We start from the raw sequence: 21,022 nt of genomic DNA, 5'->3' as shown, positions 1-21,022 counted from the left end.
ACTGGGAGGGCTTTGGAAACCTTGGGGAGGGTATGCGGGTGTCCCTGAGGACGTCGTGCAGGTGTTGCTGGAAGGCCTGGGGACGCTGCGGAGGTTACACTGGGCTGGCATGGTGGCACTGGGAGTGCACTGGTGGGTGCCTGGGTGCACTAAGAAGTGAACCCGGGAGGCATGGGGACATTAGTGGAGGGTTCTGGAAGGGTTCCTGGAGACACAGGGTGTGGTGACTGAGGCTGACCTTCTATCACTGTGGGGAGTGCCCCTGGGGACACTGGGATGGCTTACTGGGGTGGGACAGTGGGCACTGGTCCAGAGCAGGGTGGATGACCAGAAGAGATGGGGACAAAGGGGACATTTACTCCCACTGTGACCAGACCCCAGCAGACACACCATCCCAGTCCCCAGTTCCAAACCCCTGGGGTCCACAGCAGAGCTGGAGCTGGGTAGGGGTCCCACATCCTCAGGGTGGCCAGGTCACTGCCCCAGCCCCAGGGTGGAGGCAAAGCCGGGGGCTGGTCGGGCTGGGCCCCCTCGGCAGAAGCGCTGACACCGGGAACCACGGGATTGCTGAGCTCAGCCCGCTGCAGATTGAAGGGGGTTTATCGGGGGGGGCAGCTTAAGCCCCGGGTGCTGAGCGCAGCCCCCCGGAAGGCGGCTCCCCGTGACCTTGGCCCCGTCCTTGTGGCACACCGGGTGGACGGTGGTGGTGGTGGCCGCGGCGGGCACCGGGAGCGAGCGCTGGAGGCGGCGGGGGGCTGGAGCTCGTTGCCCGTCTTGGTGCTGACCCCCAAGGAGCGGGTGGTGAAGCACAGGGCCGCGGGGCTGAGGATGGGAGCCGGGGCCAGTGCCGAGGAGAAGCATTCCCGAGAGCTGGAGAAGAAGCTCAAGGAAGATGCTGAGAAGGATGCCAGGACGGTCAAGCTGCTTCTGCTGGGTAAGGGGGAGACAATACCCTGGGGGACGTACCTATCCTTTGTGCATCTTACCCTAGCAGCCCACCCAGTCCACCCCTGGACCCTACCAGCACCCCTCAACCCAAGCAGCACCCCTCAACCCAACCAGCACACCCCACAGCTGCCCCCCAAACCCAACCAGCCAATCCAGCATTCCCTTGGCCCTTGGATGGACCCCCAAACCCAAGCAGCCCACCCTCACAGTTCACTCAACACTCCCCTGATTCACCCAGGACCCTTAAAACCAAGCAGCCCACCCCAACATCACCCCCATTCTCAGGCAGCCCTAAACCCTACCTCCCCATCTCAAGAGCCCACCCAATATTTCCCTGGTGCCTCCAGCACCTTTAAACCAAACCAGCACAACCCAGGAGTGCCCCCAACAGCCTCCCATTCCCAGGCATCCCTAAAAACAACCAACCCCTCCCCAATAAACCACCCAAAGTTTCCCTGACCCCACTCTAAACCCAACCAGTCCAACATTCCCCAGGCCCCTGCTCCTAAGCACCCCTAAACCCAGTCAGCCCACTCTAGCAGTCCTCTGAACCCCATAGCACTGCTGAAACCAACCACTCACCCCCGAAAGCCCACCCAATGTTTTCCTCTCTCCCTCAGCACCCCAAACCCAATCAGCCACCCCAACAGCCCCCCCATTCCCAGGATCCCCTAAGCTAGCTCATCACAACTTGCTCAACACCCCCTACCAGGCACCCCAAATGCAACAGACCAGCTCAACAAGGAGATGAGATCCTAAGATCCTAAGATCCACCCTAAGATCCCCTGGTTTCCATGTATCCCTGGACCCAACCAGCCCACCTAATATCCCCCCACTCCCAGGACCCCCAACCCCAACCAACCTATCTTAAGAGCCTTCACCAACACTACCTACCAGCACCCCACCCCGTCAGCACCCCTGCCGCACCCTCCTAGAGACCCCCATGCAGCCTATACCATCACCCTGTGTCTGTCCCTAAAGCCCCCTTGTCCTATGTGTCCCTCCCAGTCCTTCCCAGTCCCCCAGTGGTGCCTGAGGACTGGGGTGTCGTGTATGTGGTGGGGCCATGGGTGACATCACTGTCCTCACAGTCTGGCCCATGACACATCCACAGGTTTGGGGCATTGTGTGGTGGGTGGTGGGGTTGCAATGCCACCATGTCCCCAACCCCTCCCTTGGGCTCCTGAGAGTGTCCCTGGCTGATCCACTGCAGATCCCATTAGACGCAGCAGCTCAGCCTTACCTTAATGCCACTGGCACCACTGTTAATGCCACTGGTAATCCCCCTGCACACCCTGAGCTGTGGACCTGGCAAAATCCACTGTGCCCGCAGCCATGTCAGGCACCAGGATTCCCAGTGGGCCAGCACGGGGCCCAGCTGGGAGTGCCCAAGGCATGGGCACCACTGTGACCCGTGTCTTGTCCCCTCAGGAGCAGGGGAGTCCGGGAAGAGCACCATCGTCAAGCAGATGAAGTAAGTGCCAAGGGGGGGTCACTGGAAGGTGTCTGTCCCACGCTGCAGCCATGGGGTGCCCCATCCCACACTGCAGCCATGGGGTGCCCCATCCCACTGCGCCTGACTCCACCCCATGCCACAGCCGTGGGGTGCATCCATCGTGTGGCTCAGCTCCATGGCACCCAGCTCAGCCCCATGCCTGTGATCTTCCCCGGCCAGGATCATCCACCAGGACGGTTACTCGCTGGAGGAATGCCTGGAGTTCATCGCCATCATCTACAGCAACACACTCCAGTCCATGCTGGCCATCGTGCGGGCCATGACCACCCTCAGCATCCAGTACGGGGACACGGCTCGCCAGGTGAGGAGCATTCCCTGCTGGGCAGGGGTTCTCCCCAGCCCCCAGGCCCCACTGAACCCCTCTCCCTTGTAGGATGATGCCCGTAAGCTGCTGCACCTCTCGGACACCATCGAGGAAGGGACCATGCCCAAGGAGATGTCAGAAATCATCGGGCGGCTCTGGAAGGACTCAGGCATCCAAGCCTGCTTCGACCGCGCCTCCGAGTACCAGCTCAATGACTCTGCGGGCTAGTACGTGGGGTCGGGGAGTACGGGTGGAGGAGGCATCAGGGGGGTTCCAACCCATGTCTCATGCCCACCACGTGCCTGGCCAGCTACCTGTCAGACCTGGAGCGCCTGGTGACCCCCGGCTACGTCCCCACAGAACAGGACGTGCTGCGTTCCCGTGTCAAGACAACCGGCATCATCGAGACCCAGTTCTCCTTCAAAGACCTCAATTTCAGGTGGGGGCCAGGCCCCCAGGGAGGGCTGGTGCCAGGGGCTGGGCAGGGAGTGGGGGATGCTGACCCTCCCTTGTCCTGCCCAGGATGTTCGATGTGGGCGGACAGCGCTCAGAGAGAAAGAAGTGGATCCACTGCTTTGAGGGGGTGACCTGCATCATCTTCATCGCGGCCCTCAGCGCCTACGACATGGTCCTGGTGGAGGATGATGAAGTGGTGAGGAAGGCTCACCACCTCACACCCTCTCTGCTTTGTCCCCATCATGATGTGGGCATCACCATGGGGCTGTGTCCCTCCACAGAACCGCATGCACGAGAGCCTGCACCTCTTCAACAGCATCTGCAACCACCGCTACTTCGCCACCACCTCCATCGTCCTCTTCCTCAACAAGAAGGACGTCTTCCTGGAGAAGATCAAGAAGGCCCATCTCAGCATCTGCTTCCCCGACTATGATGGTGAGTGTGGCAGTGACTGGTGGTAGTGGGGTGCTGGTGGAGGGTCGGTGCCACCACCTCGCAGGAGTCCCCCACCAGGTGTCCTCAGCATCCCATGCAAGTGGTGCCACATGAGCCTTGCTGAGGGACCACGCAAGGTTTGCCCACCCGAGGGAGCACTGGGTGATGCTGGGCCGGCACCCTGGGGGGAGACACCATCCTGGGAGGGGACCCCCGCTCACTGCCACCAGGTCCCAACACCTACGATGATGCGGGCAACTACATCAAGCTGCAGTTCCTGGAGCTGAACATGCGGCGGGACGTGAAGGAGATCTACTCCCACATGACCTGCGCCACCGATACCGAGAACGTCAAGTTCGTCTTCGACGCCGTCACTGACATCATCATCAAGGAGAACCTCAAGGACTGCGGGCTGTTCTGAGCCCCAGCCCTGCACCCCCTCTCCTGGGGCCCAGCCCCGCTGCTGCTCCCATCCCACCTCCACAACCATCTCCTCTTGTCCCAAACCCCCAGGATTTGACCTGCTCAGCTCCAAAGCCACACCTGGTGAAGAGGGGAGGGGCGTGAGAAGGACACAATCTCACTCCCACTCCCCACCAACTCTCCCACCAGTCAGCACTGTGGGGCCCCCAGTTCTGCTGGGCATCTCCGGGGCTCGAGGTCCTGCGGGTACCTGGGCGACCCTGGATGCTACAGGGCGCTGGATACTTTTGGGTGCTGCAGGTCCCTGGGTAGCCCTCAGAGCTGTGGGGTACTGGGGTTCCCTTGGGTGCTGAGGGTCCTTGAGTACCCCTTGCAGAAGAGGGGTGTTTGGGGGTCCTGGGTGTCCCTAGGTACTTGAGGGATCCTGGGGTGTCCCTGGGTTCCCTTTAGAGCTGGGAGGTGCTGGGGGTCCCTTGGCACGGGGGAAACTGGGGGGTTTCTGGGTGCCCCTTGGTGCTGGGAGTCCCTGGTACCCCTTGGAGCTGAGAGGTGCTGGGGGGTCCTGGGTGCCCTCTGAAGCTGGGGGTGCTGGGCTACAGGTCACTGGCTGTTCCTGGGCACTGGGGGTCCCCCAGGGACTGTGTGATACTGGGGCTCCCTCGGTGCCACCATCCTGGCACTGCAGAGCCAGGGGATGATCATGTGTTTGTTCCCCCCCAACCCACAGCCCCTCGGGGTGGGGCTCAGCCCTGCAGCAGCATCCAGGCTACACCCCCCAGGGTCCCACCACTGCCCTCACCTCCCACAACCCCAGGGGGATGTCAGCCTAATTTGTGACCCTCTCCCACCCCCGGGGATGACCCCAGCCACTCCCATAGAGGTGAAGCCCCCCTGCCCACTCCCATGTCACACAGGGCGTTTCGGTATATGTAATTTTTCTCTTTCTTTTTTCCTTTCTACATTTTATTATTTCAAACCATGTGAACAATTCGGTAAAACATCCTGTGGGAAAAGCGAGGCCGCAGGCACCGGCTGGAGGGTCCCCCCTGGGCTGGGGGGGACAGCGGGGGCCGCTCTGTACAGCGGGCTCTGCTCTGTACAGCGGGCTCTCCTCGCCCAACGCAACAGCTAGCCCTAAAAACTAGGCTTAGAAAGAGGGGGGGGATAGAGGCAGTGGGCAGCACCCCCTGCCCACCCTCCTGCCTGAGCTGCCTGTCGGGATGGGGGCAGCGAGGCGGGGTGGGGTGCAGACCCTCCCCCCCAAGGCACGCGGTTGGGGGGTGGGCTGGCCACGGAGGATGCCGCCACCACATAGCACTTGATGCTTTTAAATAGTTTGGTAAAAAGGTTTCTTTAAAAGGTAACCTGGCCCCAACTGGTGTGGTGTGGTTTTTTTTTTGCATGGTTTTGGGTTTGGTTTTGTTGTTTTTTTTTTTTTCTTTTTTTCTTTCTTCTTTCTTTTCTGGTTTACTAAAAGGAATGTCATCGGTCGTGTTTGTGGCTGGATGGGCATCCCCAAGGTGTGCCCCCCATGCCACCAACACTTGCAATGTAAACAGTGAGAGCGCCAGGGCTCGGAGTGAATGAAGTGGGGGCTGGAACGGTTCAGGGGGTACAAACCAAGATTAAAACCTTGTCTTCCCTGGAAGGGCGACGCCGGCGAGGAGGAGGACAAAAGGTGGGGGGCAAGCTCGTGCAGCAGGGGGTACATGGGCCCTGCCACCGTGCTGGCACTCAAAAAGTCTCTTTATGGGGTGGGGGCGGAGGGATGAATCCGAAGAGAAGCAGGAGTGGGAGATGGCGTGGTCCTTCCTTTGCAGCTCCTAGGGGAGAGAGGTTGTGAGCAGGGGAGGGCCGGGGGACAGGGCAGCCTGCAGCTGGCAGGCTGTGCCCAGCCCATCCCTGGAGGATGGTCTATGACCATCCCATTAGGGGAGCCACCACTGAGACCACCACCCACCTGGGCAGCGCTGCCCTCAGAAGAGACCACAGTCCTTCAGGTTGTTTTTGATGATGACGTCAGTGACGGCATCAAAGACGAACTGCACGTTCTTGGTGTCCGTGGCACAGGTGAAGTGGGTGTAGATCTCCTTGGTGTCCTTTCGCTTGTTCAGGTCCTCAAACTTGCTCTGGATGTAGCTGGCTGCCTCATCGTACTTGTTGGCCCCTGGGGAAGAAGAGACACTGGGCTGCCCCACAGTTGCCCACAGCCGTCAAAGGGTTTGGGCTTGGCTCGGCCCTGCACAGCCAGTCCTGTTGCGAAATTGAGGCTCCAGAGGCAGAGTGAGCTTCAGATAACCTCCCTCAGGGCAGCTGCCCCTCGTGTTGTGTCCCCCCCACATCTCCCATCTCCCAGGGCACCCCAAACACCACCACACCCCAGTTGCTGCCCCAACCTTGGGCACAGGGGAGACACCATCTCTGTCCCCAGCACCTCCTGCTACCCTGCCTGGGGCAAGACACCACCCACTGCCCCTGCCAGGAGGGCAGGGGGCACTGAGAGTCCCAGTGGTACCTGTGTACTCGGGGAAGCAGATGGTGAGGGAGCTGTGCACAATCTTCTCCTCAAAGAGGTCCTTCTTGTTGAGGAAGAGGATGATGGACGTGTCTGTGAACCACTTGTTATTGCAGATGCTGTCGAACAGCTTCATGCTCTCATGCATCCGGTTCTGGCAGGGGAGATGGCAGCATGAGCCAGGCAGGGACCCTCAGGCAGCACCCACCCCACTGCTCCCCACACTCCTGCCTGCCTGGGCAGGGGATGTCAATGGCCTGCAAGGCTTGGGCCACACTGGCCAGGGCACTGGTGGCCACCAGAGAAGGGGCTGCTCCCTCAGCCCCCCAAGGAGGGGACAGCTCATAGCGCTGGTTCCATCCCCATGACTCACCATCTCCTCATCTTCAGCCAGCACCAGGTCATAGGCACTCAGGGCCACACAGAAAATGATGGCTGTCACCCCCTCGAAGCAGTGGATCCACTTCTTCCGTTCCGAGCGCTGGCCACCCACGTCGAACATCCTGCGGCAGGGAGGCGATGCGGGGATGGATGGCAGCTCCCGGCCCCACTGCCCTCACCCCATTCCCTGCCTCAGTGTTCCCAGCTGCCTGGAGCAGCAGCAGCACTGGTGCAGGCACAGCACAGTGCCTCTGCCCCAGGGATTTTGCCAGTACTGAGGATCTGCCCCTGTTCCCGTTGCCAGGACAGTGTCCAGGCTCATTTCCCAGCCGAAGCAAATCCCTGACGTGAGCTGGGGCAGGATCAGGCCACCTTTCCCAGGGGGTGTCAGTGTCATTTTCCCAAGAGACCTGCTCCAGAGCAGGCACAGCAGGGCTCTGCCAGAGACCTTGGCCCAAGGGGAGCCAAGTGCCTGTGCACTCAGCAGGATTGCGGCACCACGACAGCGCAGGGATGATCCCGATGCACCATCTGGGCAGCAGAGGATGCCCTGCCTCCACGGAGAAGAGCCCAGCAGTAGCATTCCACATCCACTGCCATGTCCACTGCCAACTGCCTGGCTGGTGGGAAGGCTTCCCCACCGGGACATGCTGCATCCCCCTCGGACCACCCCCACTGCCACGCGCTGCCCTGGCAATGTGCGACCTAGTGTCTCCATCCCACCAGGGTGGCATCGGGGTCCCTGAGAGCCCCCCGCATTCAGAGAGGACCCCATCAGATCTTTCTGACATCAGCTCTGTTGCCATGGGACTAAATCCCCCGGGATGTGGACAATGGCAGCTTTTTGCCTCGGAAACCAGAGCCCTGATTATTTCCTGTGGGCTTTCAGTGGAAAGCAACCACGGGGTGCCAGCAGGCAGCAGGGCCAGGGCCTGACCCTGAGACCCCAGCTCCTGCCCAGAGCTCTTCCTGTGGCGGAAGCAGCGTCACGGCAGCGGGAGGAGGGATGCCTTCCCCTGTCCCCTCCTCCCCAGAGCCTGGATCCACCCACTGAGCTCTGTGAAGTGTTTTTGAGGCTGTTCCAGCTATTTCAGCGGTTTCCGCTCTCTGAGGCAGCAGTTCCCGCCATGAGCAAACCAGGAGGTGGGGGGAACTCAGTGCATGCAGTGTGCACCCACAATCCAACCCAGCACGGGGAGGAAGGGTTCTTTTTGCTCTCAAAAAGGCAAAAGGGAAAGGGGTCAGACATACTTGAAGTGCAGGTCCTTAAAGGTGAAGTGGGTTTCCACAATGCCTGTGGTCTTCACCCTGGTGCGCAGCACATCCTGCTGGGTGGGGATGTAGTCAGCACGGGCTATCCTCTCCAGGTCATTCAGGTAGCTGGGGACAAAGAGGTGATGTGGGACCTGGACCGTGGGGCACGACCCACCCAGATTCCAAGGGACATCCCCACACTGGCCCAGGGTCCCCTGTCCATCTCCCAGCATTGTTCATTCAGGGTGGGCAATGCCAAGCTGGAATGCACAGCAGGGGCACCATGTGCACCGTGGGATCACCCCATGTCCCTGCCGGACACAGGCAGGGCAGGACACCAGTGGCCAGGATGACACAGGACACACACGAGCGAGGGACTGGGGAGCAGTGTGCTGGCATTGGGAGCCAGGCAGAGGATGCAGCCGGGGCCGGGGGGCTCGCCCCGTTCCCTTGGCCGTTTGCACGGGGGGGAAATGGCAAGAGGAAAATATTCAGTGCTATGGCAACCAGCCGCAGTGCCGGCGGAAACAATCGATGGCGCCGTGCCATTTATAGTCAAAAACACAAAGGGACGGCGTCCTGGGAGGAAGCAGGAGGCGAGAGGCCAGAGAGACAGGGAGCAGTGCCGTGGGGGGCTGCAGCCATCCCGAGCCCCTCCATGGAGCACTGCCTGCCCTGCTGCCCACAGGGTCCCGGCAGAGGTGGCGGACGGGTCCCCAGTGTGCAACACCCACCAGGACTGATGAGGGCTGCCAGGGGGATCAAGGCAGGTCTTGATCCCTCCAGCTCACATTGTTTTAATTGGGTTACTACAAACGGGCTCCTTTAAGCAAATTAGGCTTGTCTTAATTAAGGCATTTGTGGCCCTGTAATCTGGTGAAAGCCAGATTACAGCCCGTGAGGCCATAGGGATCCTTGGCTCCAACTGTAGCACGGCCACTCGCCAGCACCTGGGAAACCCTGCAGCATGTCAGGGCAGGGCCAGAGCTGGAGGTGCCCCAGGACCCTGCTGTGGGTGTGAGGGTGGGGAACCTGCACGTTACTGCCGCAGAGCAGCTCAAAAACAGCCGGAAACACACACGGCGTCTGGCTGACAAAAAACAGGAAGTGCCACAGCAGGGCCCTGTGCAGCACCACAGGCTCTTGGACATTGCATCAAGCCCCGGGGTGCTGGTGAGCGCCACCCGGGCACCCCAAACTCGTGGAACCCCAAGAGGCAGAGAAGGAAGAGGATGGGGGATGCTGTGCTGCAGAGAGCTGGGGCACAGGTGGGCTATGTCCTGGGCAGGACACAGGGCTCCTCATCCCCAGGCTGTCCTGTTCCAGCAGCACCGTGGGCACATCACCATCCCTGTGAGATGGGCAACGGATTGGCCACTATGCAGGCAACTCCACAGGGCTGGCAAAAGGCTGGAGCGACAGCTCGAAGGTGCTCCTAATTAATGGTTGTCCAACCCCCCACCATGTGCTAAATGCTCCATAACAGCACTGACAGCGACAGGCAATTGGCAGACACTGTGCAGATACACCTGCTCCAAGTGTGTGTGTGAGCTGCCTGGCACCTGCCAGGTGTCCTGAGCTCCCAAACCAGCACCCGCTGCCACAGAAATGCCAGCGCTGGCTGCAGAGTTATGGGGCTGAGCAGACAGGGGCTGGGGAAGGTGGGGGTGTGTGCCTGTGAGGAGGAAGTGAAAGCTGCGGGTGCTGGGGGAAAGAGCTGACAGGAGCTTCTCCAGGTTTGGTGCTTGCCAGGAGCTTTCCTACAATCTCTTCCCCACAGTGACCTCAGTGCAAAAGAGGGACCCGACTGTGCCACGCATGGGGGATGGCTGGGGAAACCACTTGCCCTGGGACAGCAGCGAGTCCCAAGCATGCAGGATCCTAGGCAAGGCCATGCTTGGTGGGGTGCTCTTGGCACACCATGAGCTCCTTCCACATTGCTTTGACATGAGGGGTCTGGGTGGAGAGGGTAGGAGGGCACTGTGCAAGCTGAACACAGACTCAGCTGTGTCACCCTCTCCAGCAATGGTACATTAGGCAGATTAATTTATTTATTAATCTCTTCAAGGATAAACCCAACCAGATGCAGCAATTTATCTACTTAGACACCAATTTGCTGGGTAATGCACGAGCGTAATGCCAAATCTTTCTGTATAGAAACAGTTAAAAAGAAAAAGAAAAGCTTCTTGAGCATCCTACTCATCCTCTTCAGACCTAAGTGTCCCCAAGGCTTTCCTTGGGAATTTTTCTTGCCTTGATGGCCCATAAAGGGTGATGAGGATGGGCAGGACCCTGGCTATGCTCATGAGTGGGGAGCCAGTGGAGAGCATCTCCTGGAGAAGGGCAGTGGGGACAGAGCAGTGGAAGGAGGGGGATGTCCCAGTGCCCCCCCTCCCAGGGTACACAGCACCCTGCCAGAGAAGGAAACAGCTTTCGAAACATCCGCCTTCCCAGTTCCGCTCCGGCTCAGCCTCAGCACCATGCGGGAAGTGGCAGCACCAGCCCCTAAGCCTGGTGATGGTGAACAGCAGCCCCTGGGGGGATTTTCTGCTGCTTGATAAGAGCACCGTGGCTCACAGGGCTCAGCTGAGCTGGGGCAGAGGAGGGGGTACTCACTAGGCAGCAGAGTCGTTCAGCTGGTACTCCCGGGAGCGGTTGAAACAAGCCTGGACCCCATTGTCAGCCCACAGCCTCCGGATGACGTTGGCCAGGTCCTCCGGCATGACGCCCTGCTCCTCAGCAGTGGAGGAGAGTGCAAACAGCTGTCGAGCATCATCCTGCAGGGATAAAACAGCTTCAGCATTGGCATGGACTTACCAAAGCTCACTCTGCCCCAAAGGACCTGATGGGAGCCCACTGGGGAACAGCAGGGCTTGAGTTGAGCCACCTTTAACCCTAGTCCAGTTTTGGGCACATCTGTTTTAGCCCCCAAGAACCCCCATCCCTGCCAGGCACAGTGGGAGCAAGAGGGCACCCACCGCTCTGGAGGAGTCTCCAAAGTCAATCTGCAGGTTCCCCATCGCCTTGATGATAGCCATGATGGACTGGATGGTGTTGCTGTAGACCACAGCTTTATACTGCCGGCACTCCTCCTCTGAGTAGCCATCCTCATGGATGATCCTGGGGCAGGGAAGAGACACAGGCAAGGTCAGCCCTTTGTGGGGTACCCCAGGGTGCTGCTCCCCACCCGTGCTCTGTGGCAACACCAATGGGGAGCTTTCCCTGTCAGCCACTGTTTTTGGAGCCTGTGGCTGAAGCCTGAGCAGTGTCAGCCACAGTGACAGTGCAGGGACCACTCACTTCATCTGTTTGACGATGGTGCTCTTCCCAGACTCACCAGCACCTATGGAGAAATGAGAAGGGGTGAGGTCTTGTCCAAAGCCAGGAACCCCTACCCTACTGGGACACCCCCCCAGCCCACAGAAGGAATGCAGCAAGTGCCTCAGCCATGGGAGAAGCAGCATTGGCCAGAGCAGATGACTGGATGACCACTGGAAACATCAGGACCAAGAAAGAGGGAACAAAAGGAGCCTGGAGGGCCCTCGCAGTAGATCCCAAGGGAAGAAATGACACCTGCTCTGGGCCAGGAAAACGGCATCAACACACTAACATCTTCCCCACAGTCCTAGCATGTGACTAGGCAATCCTGGCTTTGGCTGAACCTGGGGACTCCCCATGACAAGGGGGCCAAGATCTGTCCATGACCTGCCATCCCATCTCCAGGCAGAACCTGAACGTAGCTGCTGCATCCCACATCCCCTCTGTTCTGGGGGACAATGGAGCACCGGCCCTGCTGCATATCCGCAGCTGGAGCCAGCAGAGGCCAGGATGCAGGGATGCTTGTGCCACAAGGTACAGGCAGGGAACTCAGGAAGAAGTTGCCACCTCCACCAGCCAGCTCAAGTGATCCCAGCGGGCTCAGCCGCCCCCAGGTTGGTTCTTAAATAGCAAGCACTTCCCAGCCTGCCAGGTCCTGTGCCCTAACCTGCTGCGGAGGTGGCTGCTAGCAGGGAAAGCCAATGGCTTTTGGGGTCGTTTTGTTTCTCAGCATCGAAACGCAGGGTTCTGTGAGTTCAGTGAGACAGACAGGGTGCCTAAGGTTCTCCTTCCTCCACCCTGTCCCCCCTAGGGACATCACTCCACGCAGGCAACGTGCAGCTCGGCCCAGCCCTCCCTCCACAGGCTGGGGCAGGGAAGAAGCAAAGTCACCCCGGCTGCAAGAAAGGGGAAGCCAAAAGGGGAAGCTGAAAGGGGCAGTGCATGTCCCTTGTCTCCTCTGTGCAGGGAGTGTCACGAGATGGATGAGTGCCTGGCTGATCTTGTGCCAGGACCCCCAGCAGGATGAGGCCCCTTTGGCTGGGTCCCTGCCTCCAGGTGCAAATCCCAGACGATCTCCCAAGCTAAATCCATCCCTGCATCCTCTCACAGCCCTTTTTGCAGGTCCCCCCAGGTCTGCCCTTGGCCACGGAGCTGCCTTTACAGGAGGCTCCAGGCAGACCTGTGCCAGCATGGCCACAGAGGGGGCAGAGATTACAGAGGAGGTTAAAAAAAATTAAGAAAAAAAAAAGCAGATTATGCTAAAATTAACTGGGAAAAGCAGGGCCCATCATGCCAGCTGAGACATGGCAGCAGGGAACAAACTCCTGCTCATGTCCCCAGCCTGAACACCACTTAGGTGACAGGTATGCACCCCCAGGGACATCACTGTGGGCAGTGCTCAGGCCATACTGAGGCTATAGAGATCCTGTATTTATCACCACGAGCACTCTGCTCCACAGTTCCCATGCTGTACGTGCCAAGGGAGGGGCTCTGCTCAGCTCAGAGGTCACTGTTCAGCACAGCAGGGGCTCTCTGACCCATCCTCCCCTGGCACCCTCAGGATGCTGACGCGGCACCCAGCGCAGCCCAGTGCTCGTGGTCAGTGCTGGCAACTCCTGCCTGGAGCTGGGAGCAGGGGGGAAGGACTCGGCATAGCCCTTCATTTTTTCCATTAAATACCTCTGGTTTCTAACACCATCCCATACCGCTGGGTCCAGTGGCCAGAGCCAGCGGCATTCACCCAATCCTTCCTCAGCGGGTGCCTGGACAGGGAAACTGAGGCACGTGGCAAGCAAGAACCCGGCTTATCAGCATCCTTGAGGTGAGGTGCCAGACAGCTGTCCCTGGCTCCTCCCCTGTCTGACCCTGCCTGACATTTTCTCCCTGCCAGGAGGGAACAACCCCGCCGGGGCCTCCTGCCTTCCCCCAGCAGGGTGACAATCACAGGGTGACCATCACCGAGGATGGCTATTTCCTTGCAAACTTCCCCCACATCTCCCGGCTCCTTCCTTGCTCCCTGAGGAAAGCAGCCATGTTCCAAGTCGGCACCTCTGCCTGCCACCAGGAGCTTGCCCAGCACAAGAGATTGAACACTTGCAGTGAGCAGGAATTTGAATTGGAATTAACAGCCCCCCGTCCCCATGCACGGGACCCTCCCCAGCCCCCTCGATGAGTGTGGCAGAGGGGAAGGGTTTCCAATCCCCGGAAAACCCCAGCTGCCGCCCATTCAGCCCCAAAACAATTCCTGGGCCGGATGCCAACCGCCAGCTTCCACCCTCCAGCCCAGCCCAGGCAGGACAAGGCAGTGTCAGAGGAGCTCTGGACCCCTGTGCCGGCACTGGGGGGGGATGGAGACCCCCCCCACCGTGGGCTGACCCCACGGCTGCGTTTCCTCCAGCCCTGCCTCTCTGCAGACAGTGCTTGTTCCCAGGGCAGCGCCTGGCAAAAACAGGAGGAGAGCACTCTCTCGGGCTCATTTCCTCCTTTTTTTGTTAAAAATAATCTTCAAAAATTTAAAATAAGCAAGCAGCTGCTTGGCTCCAGAACTCCCTGCTAATCCACTGGCAAAAACTTTATTGAGCCAACATATATATTTTGCAGCCCATGATTTACGATGCTTTCTGGGCAGCAGATATTTAGTGCAATACATGTGCATAGTTCTGGGCAGCACATATGTAATCCCTGTATTTTAGGAGCTGGCCACAGGTTTCAGGTCCACCTCATCCCGCATCACCGCGAGGGGATTTTCCATTTTTCCACACAGCACCATTCTTTCAAATATTCAGGCATAGATGGAAGCAATGCATAGCTGGAAAATTTTCATTATGGGGGAAAAGCTGGAATTCAATCTGCCAGCAGGTCCGGAGCCATCCCCATCCCCAGCACCCGGAGGCCCATCCCCTGCTGCTGTCCCGGCAAGCTTTCCCAGCCTGGCAAACAGCAGCTATTACTTGAGCATGGATTTACAGATGGGTTTTAGCGCTGGACAAACCCACCAATCCATTTCCTCGCAGGACAGATGGATGGCAAGACAGAGGGATGGCTGCAGAGCCCACCCTTCTCAGCACCTGTGGGGTCCCCACCATCAAACGGGACTGACAAAGGGGTGTGTTAAAAGCAGAGTTACCCTAAAGACTCAAAAACTTAAAACAAAAAAAGATTCCCCTCGACATTTTCCTTCCTACCCAAAATAGACGGAAAATTGCTGTAAAAATAATCACATTTTTTTAAAACCCCACAGTGACATAGGGCGTTTTTCCCAAGGGCCATCCCATTCCAGCAAAGGGCTGGCCGCTTCCCAGAAGGAGCCTGTGCATCGCTGGCTGGTGGAATGCCACGTCCTCAGGCAGGACCTCAAAAAATTGGGGGGTGAAGACCCCCTGTCCAAGGCAGCTGATAGAGATGCAAAAGAAACACCCACAAAAATAAATAAAATAGAAATAAATTTGCAGCAGGAAGGATGCTCAGGGCACACAGGGAGGAGGTGGGCTGGCGATGGTTTCCCAGGGGGAGCATGGAAAATGCACCCCTGTTGCCAACAAGGACCGCCGGTGTTCACAAGCTGGACAAAACTATCCTTGTGCTGGGCTTTTTTCAGGAATCCTGAAACTTTGCTGCTCTGTTTCTGCCCCTGCCATGGACAGAGCATGGTCCCTCTCCCCCCCACCACTGCTAGCACATGCCCCCAGGCCTGGGTGCCATTATCCTGTCCATCCCGTCCTGACGGGATGGGGGCTCACCCTCTGGCACAGCCAGGATGCTGCCGGCACCCCAATCCGCCCGGCTGGGTTCTCCACCAGCGGGATGGAGAATTACTCAGCTCCCCCAGCTCCGGTGATTCAACCAGTCTCCGGCCCGGAAACCCGCGCTCCAGCCTGGAGCAGGAAACCCGGTGGCTGCAGAAAGGCCAGGCCAGCCCTGGTTACAGCAACAGCACTTGGGGACACCCTGATCCTGGCCCCAGGTAGGCTCAGACCATGGGACACCTTCTTCCATAAAGCTACATATATATATATATAGGTGCAGCAATATATATATATATATGTGTGTGTGTATGTATGTGTGCTTTTTGATACGTATAAATCAATGTATATATTGCTTCATACAAAAAAGTAAGATGCATATATATATACACACACAAAATTTAAAATATAAAATGCATTTCTAATGTACATATGTAAAGGTATATGTTAAACATATCCACATAAGCCTGCTGTTTTCCCTGAGCAAAGCCTAAGTGTTCATCTTGGAGCAGAGGGCAGCTGCCAGCCCCTAGGGCGTCACCAGTGGGTGACTGTAGTGACCCATCTCATCCCAACCCATCCCAAGCCCATACACCAGCTCCAGGGGGCTGGATGTCAGATCCCTCTGGATCTAACAGCACTGAGTTCCTCCCTGGTCCCCCCCACTGTGACACCTCCCAGCCCACGGCAAAAAACAGCACTGGGGCTCTCAGTGTCCCCACTGAAGGGAGGATTCAACCCCCTCCAACACCCAGGGCTGAGGAAGGAGTGGGGACAGAAACAACCCCCAAGACAGGACAAAGCACAGCAAAGTAGGCAGCTCACACAGAACCCAGGGCAGTGCTGGGGCCACGCAACCTCTGAAAGTCACAGCTGGTCCCTCCCTTCCTCTATTTTTATGCAAGCCCAAAAAAAAAAATAGCTGCTTCCGAGCCCTACCCGGCCACAGTCTGTCCCAGGCAGGATCTGGTACAGGCAGCGCCTGCGTGACGTACCCTGGTGCCACCACCCCAGCGAGGGCAGTGTCCTCATCCCAGGGTCTGCACCTACAGCAAACCCCTGGAGATCAACGTAATCAACCCAGCAGCACCTTCCCCACCTCTAACAACTGAGAAATCCTTTACTTTCCTAATCCTCCAAAGATAAGGAATAAGGGGCTTTGAGCACAGTGATCGCTTGCCTGCTGCCAACGCTGCATCCCCCTGGGAGCATCCCAGTTCCCACAAGCAAGGAGGTGGGTTGGTCAGAACACTGCTGCCCAGCAGAAACAGCCAGTGACTGTAGGGCTTTGTGTCCTGGTGATGGCAAAGAGCCAAGAGTGGCACCAGGAGCTGTTGGAACTATGGGGCAGATGCTCCAGATTTGGAGCTTTCGGGTGTCAGTGGTGGCTCCTGGCCTCTCCCAGCACCAAAACCGTGGGAGACTTCTGGTTTCCAGTGGCAGGGAGGGGAACATTCTTTGTTTGAGGGATATTGCTTCATCTGAGTCTTCTCCCCATCAGAGACTGGAGCTTCAAACTATTCAGCCCACACTCAGTTTGCCAGAGCTGGCAAACAGCAGAGGAAAACCTGCAGGCACCCACAGGTGCCACAGCAGGAGCAGTGCTGTGCCCATGCCTGCAGAGCCATGTGCCACTGGGGGTCCTGCCTGCCCCCACTGCACTGGCAGCGTGTCCACCCCTCTGCAGCTCACCCACCACAGCAGAGGAAAGGTAGGAGGCAGCTCACGGCCACATACAGAGCACAGCACAGATCTGAGGCAGCTGCAGCAGTCAGCCCCAAGCCCTCCGTGCTCCGATGCTCCCGATGCCATCACCACACACCGAGACCGGTGACTTCCACTCACACCGTGCCCTGCCTGACTGCGGTACCCCAGCTCCAAAGCTCGGCTGTGGGACACCACAGGTTGCCAGCAAAAAATCATGCCATGCCTGGAAGAGGCATCTCCTCTTCATGCCACAGGTTGATGCAGCACAAAGGGTGAAGCCGTTTTTCTCTTTAGTTTTTCCCTCCCTTTTCCTGGAGGAGGCGGGAGGGCTGCAGCCCTCATGGAGGACCCTGGAGCTCTGTCTTGCTGAGAGGGACGAGGAGCTGTGGTGCTCATCGAAAAGCACGTGAAGCCTCAGGTCCCCTCAAAGCTTCCCCTGACCATGGGGAAAAAAATAAGCCATAGGAAGGGTGAACAGCAGGGAGGTGGGAGCACCCCCCATCACTGTGGTCCCACCTCACAGAGGGGACATGTCACAAGCAGCAGCCCCCAGGGGGGCAGTGCTGGCCCCACCTGCCCAGCTGCTCCCTGCTGGCTCGGGAGGATTTTCCGGCCGTGGCTCGGCTCGGAAATGGGCAGCACTGACCCAGGGCTCTGGTGCTATTGACACCTGAACAGCTGCACAGGGAAGAAATTTTTTTTTAAATGTACAAGAAGGGCCATTTTGCTCTATTTTTGGCTTTAGAAAGCAGCTGAGATCAGAAATGCCGCTCGTAAACACCGGCCCCAGCAGAAGGGAGCACGGACGTCCTCTTCCTCCTCCTGCCTCCACTTCAGGACAGAGCAAGAGCCGGGAAGGGGCTGTCAGCCAGTCAGCCTACACCATGATCCTTGTCCCCCAGCGAGCCCCCAGCTGCTCCCCCATGATGCTCAGCACCAACTGGATGGGCCCCCCCAACCTGGGCACCCAGAGCTGACAACACCAGGGTGACACTGCCTGGACAGTCCTGGATGGTCCCAGGAGCCTCTCGAGGCTGGAGGTGCCAAACCCCCTCAGCCAGCTACATCCTCATTACCTCCCACCAGGCAGTGGTCTGAGAGGAACAGAGCCAGCAGCAAGGCCAGCACAGGAACAGCTCACGGCAAAGAGCTACCACGTGCTTCTCCACCCTTCTCCACCATCCCACAAATCCCATGGGGTTTCACTCCCCTCACTCTCCCCTCCACAGAAAAAAGCAGGGCAGTGAGTTTGCCCAACCATCGAGCCCCCCAGACGGCACAGACTCCCTCCCAATATCCCCAAGATGGGTTTTGCTGCCAGCACTGCTCATGCCAAGTCAAAGAAAATCAAAATAAAATAAAACGAAAAAAGCAACGCACTCTGATAAAGGAGCGTTTTGAGGCGTTAATTACGTATTTCTCAAGGCAGGCAGGGGTTGAGCAAATAAAGGCCTGCCGGATTTCAGCGTGACTTCCTGCTGCTGGCAGCTTCCTCTGCAGACAGCAGATGAGCCCAAAGACATTTTCTGTCGGGGATCCCTCTGCCCGTCCCACTGCCCCACGGTGCCATGGGAGCCTCGCACCTGGAGTGAGGCTCTCCCTGGGAATTTCGTAAAGGGAATAAAAAGCCCAACTGGGAGTCATTAAGAGAAATAATAAATTAAAATAACGAAGTGGCTGCCTTGCCCGCAGGCACAGGGCAGGGCTGTGAACGCCCATGGGAGCATCACCAGGGTGCTTTGAAGAGCGCAAGCGGCCCGTTATCGGAACCAAAATCAAGTGGCTGTGGGGCAGAGAGCCCGTGGGCTGTGGAGGGCCCCGCCCATGGCAGGCAGTGGCCCAAGCCCCCCAGACCCCCACGGAGAGGGAAGGGTAACAGAGAGGCTTGGGCCTGTCCCAGTGCTCCAGTGGGGAAGGCATGGGGCAGTAGGTGCCTGTCAGCCCTGCTACCTCCACCACAGCCGGAGGGCAGAGTGAGAGGAGCCCATGGAGGAGCCCAGGGATGGTGGGCAGGTGGAATAGGGTGCCCGAGCTTGCAGGACCGTTGCTAGGGGGAGGGAGGGGGGCATCCAATACAAGGGTGGGGATGACCCCACCTGTGTCCCAAAGGGATATGCCCAGGCTGGACACTGACCGGTTGGGAGGACAGTACCACAATGGGAATCCCACAGCCCAGGATGGGGTGGCACCTGCTCCTGAGGAGCACCCAAGGCTTGCTGCAGGGCCAGCACCCCACTGCCACGGGGATCCCCAAAGCCTAGAATGGGGCTGGCATCCTGCTCGCAGAGGGGGGGGGAAAGAACACCATTATGGAGGGCATCCCCAGGGTCTGCTGTGGGTACAGTGCTCCACTCCTGGGGGAAACCCTGGAAGCCAGGATGGGGTCAACACCCCACTCCTGGGGGGCAGGAGACACTGGGAGCTGGAATGGGGTCAACATCCCATTCCTGGGGGTGAGCCGTGGGAGCTGGGATGGGATCAGTAACCCACTTCTGGAGGGAATCCCTGGGATCTCGGATTGGATCAACACCTCACTCCTGGCGGGGATCTCTGGGACCTGGGATGGGATCAACACCCCACTCCCGGGGGGATGCCTGGAACCTGGGATGGGGTCAACACCCGAGTCCTGGGGGGGAAATCCCAAGGCCTGCTGCCCCATTCACCGGGGGGGGGAAACCCGGAAGCCTGGGGCGGGGCAGGCCCCCCGCTCCCGGGGACATCCCCGGGGCCCGAGATGGAGCCGACAGCTCACTGTGGGGAGAACCCGAAGCCTGGGCTGGGGCCAGCATCTCACTCATGGGGGATCCCCGGGGCGGGGCACTCCCGGCGCTGGTACCCAGAATCGCCTCGGGGCTGCGCGGGGCGGAGGCGGCGAGGCCGCCCGGTTCCGGCAGGGCCGGGCCGAGCCGGGTGAGGAAGCCAAGATGGGGGGCCCGGGGGTGGGGCCCGGGGGGTCTTACCCAGCAGCAGCAGCTTCACCTCCCGCGCCGCCTTCTCGCCGTCCTCCCGCAGGTTCTTGTCGATCATGCGGGAGCGCTCGGCAGCCGCCTTGTCCTCGGCGCTCACGGTGCAGCCCATGGCGGCGGCGGCGGCGGCTGCTGCGCGCGCCCGCGGCTCTGCCGGCCCGGCCCGGCCCGCCCCGACAGGCCCCGCCCTGCGCGCCCGGGGGCGGGGCTAACGGGGCGGGGCCAGCGGGGCGGGGCCAGCGGGGCGGGGCGATGTGGGCGGGGCTTAGCGGCCGGCGCCTCTCGCTGGCGACGCGCGGGCCCTCAGGCGGTGGCGCCGGGTAACGGCGGGGGAGGGGCGACAGCCGGTGTGTGAGGGGACGGGAATGGGGAGAGGGATGCGGTGTATCCCGGGATGGAAATGTGGGTGGGACACGGTGTATCCCGGGACAGGCGGGCTCCGGCCGCGGTGTGCCCTGGGACAGACATGGGGAGGGAGATGGAGTCTGGGTGTTGCGCTTTGGGTCTGGGGTCCTTTGGGTGCAGAGCGGTGGGTGCAGCCCTGGGAGCAGTGGTTTGCGTGATGCTGTGTTTCAGGGCTACCTTCTGCGGAGCCGCGGTGTCACAGGGTGGTGGCTCGGACCTTGGGGGTCTCTCACCCCTCAGGGTCCCATGTCCCCTGCCTGGCGGGTGCCAGGGCTGGGCGTGCCTGTGACCAGGGATGGGCCAGGATGGGACTGGGCAGAATGGGGTATCTCCAGGTCTCTCCCAGGACAGGGGGTCCCTCAGGCACTTGTCCCATCCCCCAGCTCCCTTAGGAGCTAGACCCCCCCCACTACCTGAGGAGGGGGGCCAGGTGTGCCCACTGACCCACAGGGCTGGTCCATGCCCAGGTAGCCACTCTCACTCCATGCTAGCCCCACAGCAGTGCCTCATGCCTGCGCAGGCCCTGCAGCCACCGCACACACCCCCACGAGCACCAGCTGAGCAGGGTGAGGGCAGCCAGGGATGCTTTTAACTCAGAATGCCAGGGGAAGGGATACAGCATCCCCCGTGGGGTCTGCAGGCCTGTGCCCG

General features: G+C 59.5%; 2 protein-coding genes across 2 annotated transcripts; one reads left to right on the top strand and one right to left on the bottom strand.

The window, feature by feature from the left end:
- The first annotated feature begins 680 nt into the window (after positions 1-680).
- Positions 681-5,452, top strand: GNAT1 (G protein subunit alpha transducin 1). Its single transcript, XM_032120840.1, has 8 exons — positions 681-934; positions 2,380-2,422; positions 2,624-2,765; positions 2,838-2,995; positions 3,079-3,207; positions 3,291-3,420; positions 3,506-3,659; positions 3,890-5,452. Exons 1-8 carry the CDS (start codon positions 829-831, stop codon positions 4,078-4,080), a joined length of 1,053 nt encoding a protein of 350 aa, XP_031976731.1. The 5' UTR covers positions 681-828; the 3' UTR covers positions 4,081-5,452.
- GNAI2 (G protein subunit alpha i2) lies at positions 5,013-20,131 on the bottom strand. Its single transcript, XM_032120839.1, has 9 exons — positions 19,961-20,131; positions 11,533-11,575; positions 11,211-11,352; positions 10,849-11,009; positions 8,230-8,358; positions 6,971-7,100; positions 6,598-6,751; positions 6,043-6,249; positions 5,013-5,905 (listed from the first exon to the last, which is right to left on the bottom strand). The coding sequence occupies exons 1-8, from the start codon at positions 20,076-20,078 to the stop codon at positions 6,059-6,061; spliced, it is 1,068 nt and encodes a 355-aa protein (XP_031976730.1). The 5' UTR covers positions 20,079-20,131; the 3' UTR covers positions 5,013-5,905; positions 6,043-6,058.
- Between the last annotated feature and the right edge of the window lie 891 nt (positions 20,132-21,022).

The sequence above is a fragment of the Corvus moneduloides genome, chromosome 11, assembly GCF_009650955.1.
Source record: "Corvus moneduloides isolate bCorMon1 chromosome 11, bCorMon1.pri, whole genome shotgun sequence".
Classification (NCBI taxonomy): Eukaryota; Metazoa; Chordata; class Aves; order Passeriformes; family Corvidae; genus Corvus; species Corvus moneduloides.
The sequence above is the reverse complement of the archived record's forward strand: the minus strand, read 5'-3'. Positions and strand labels throughout refer to the sequence as shown.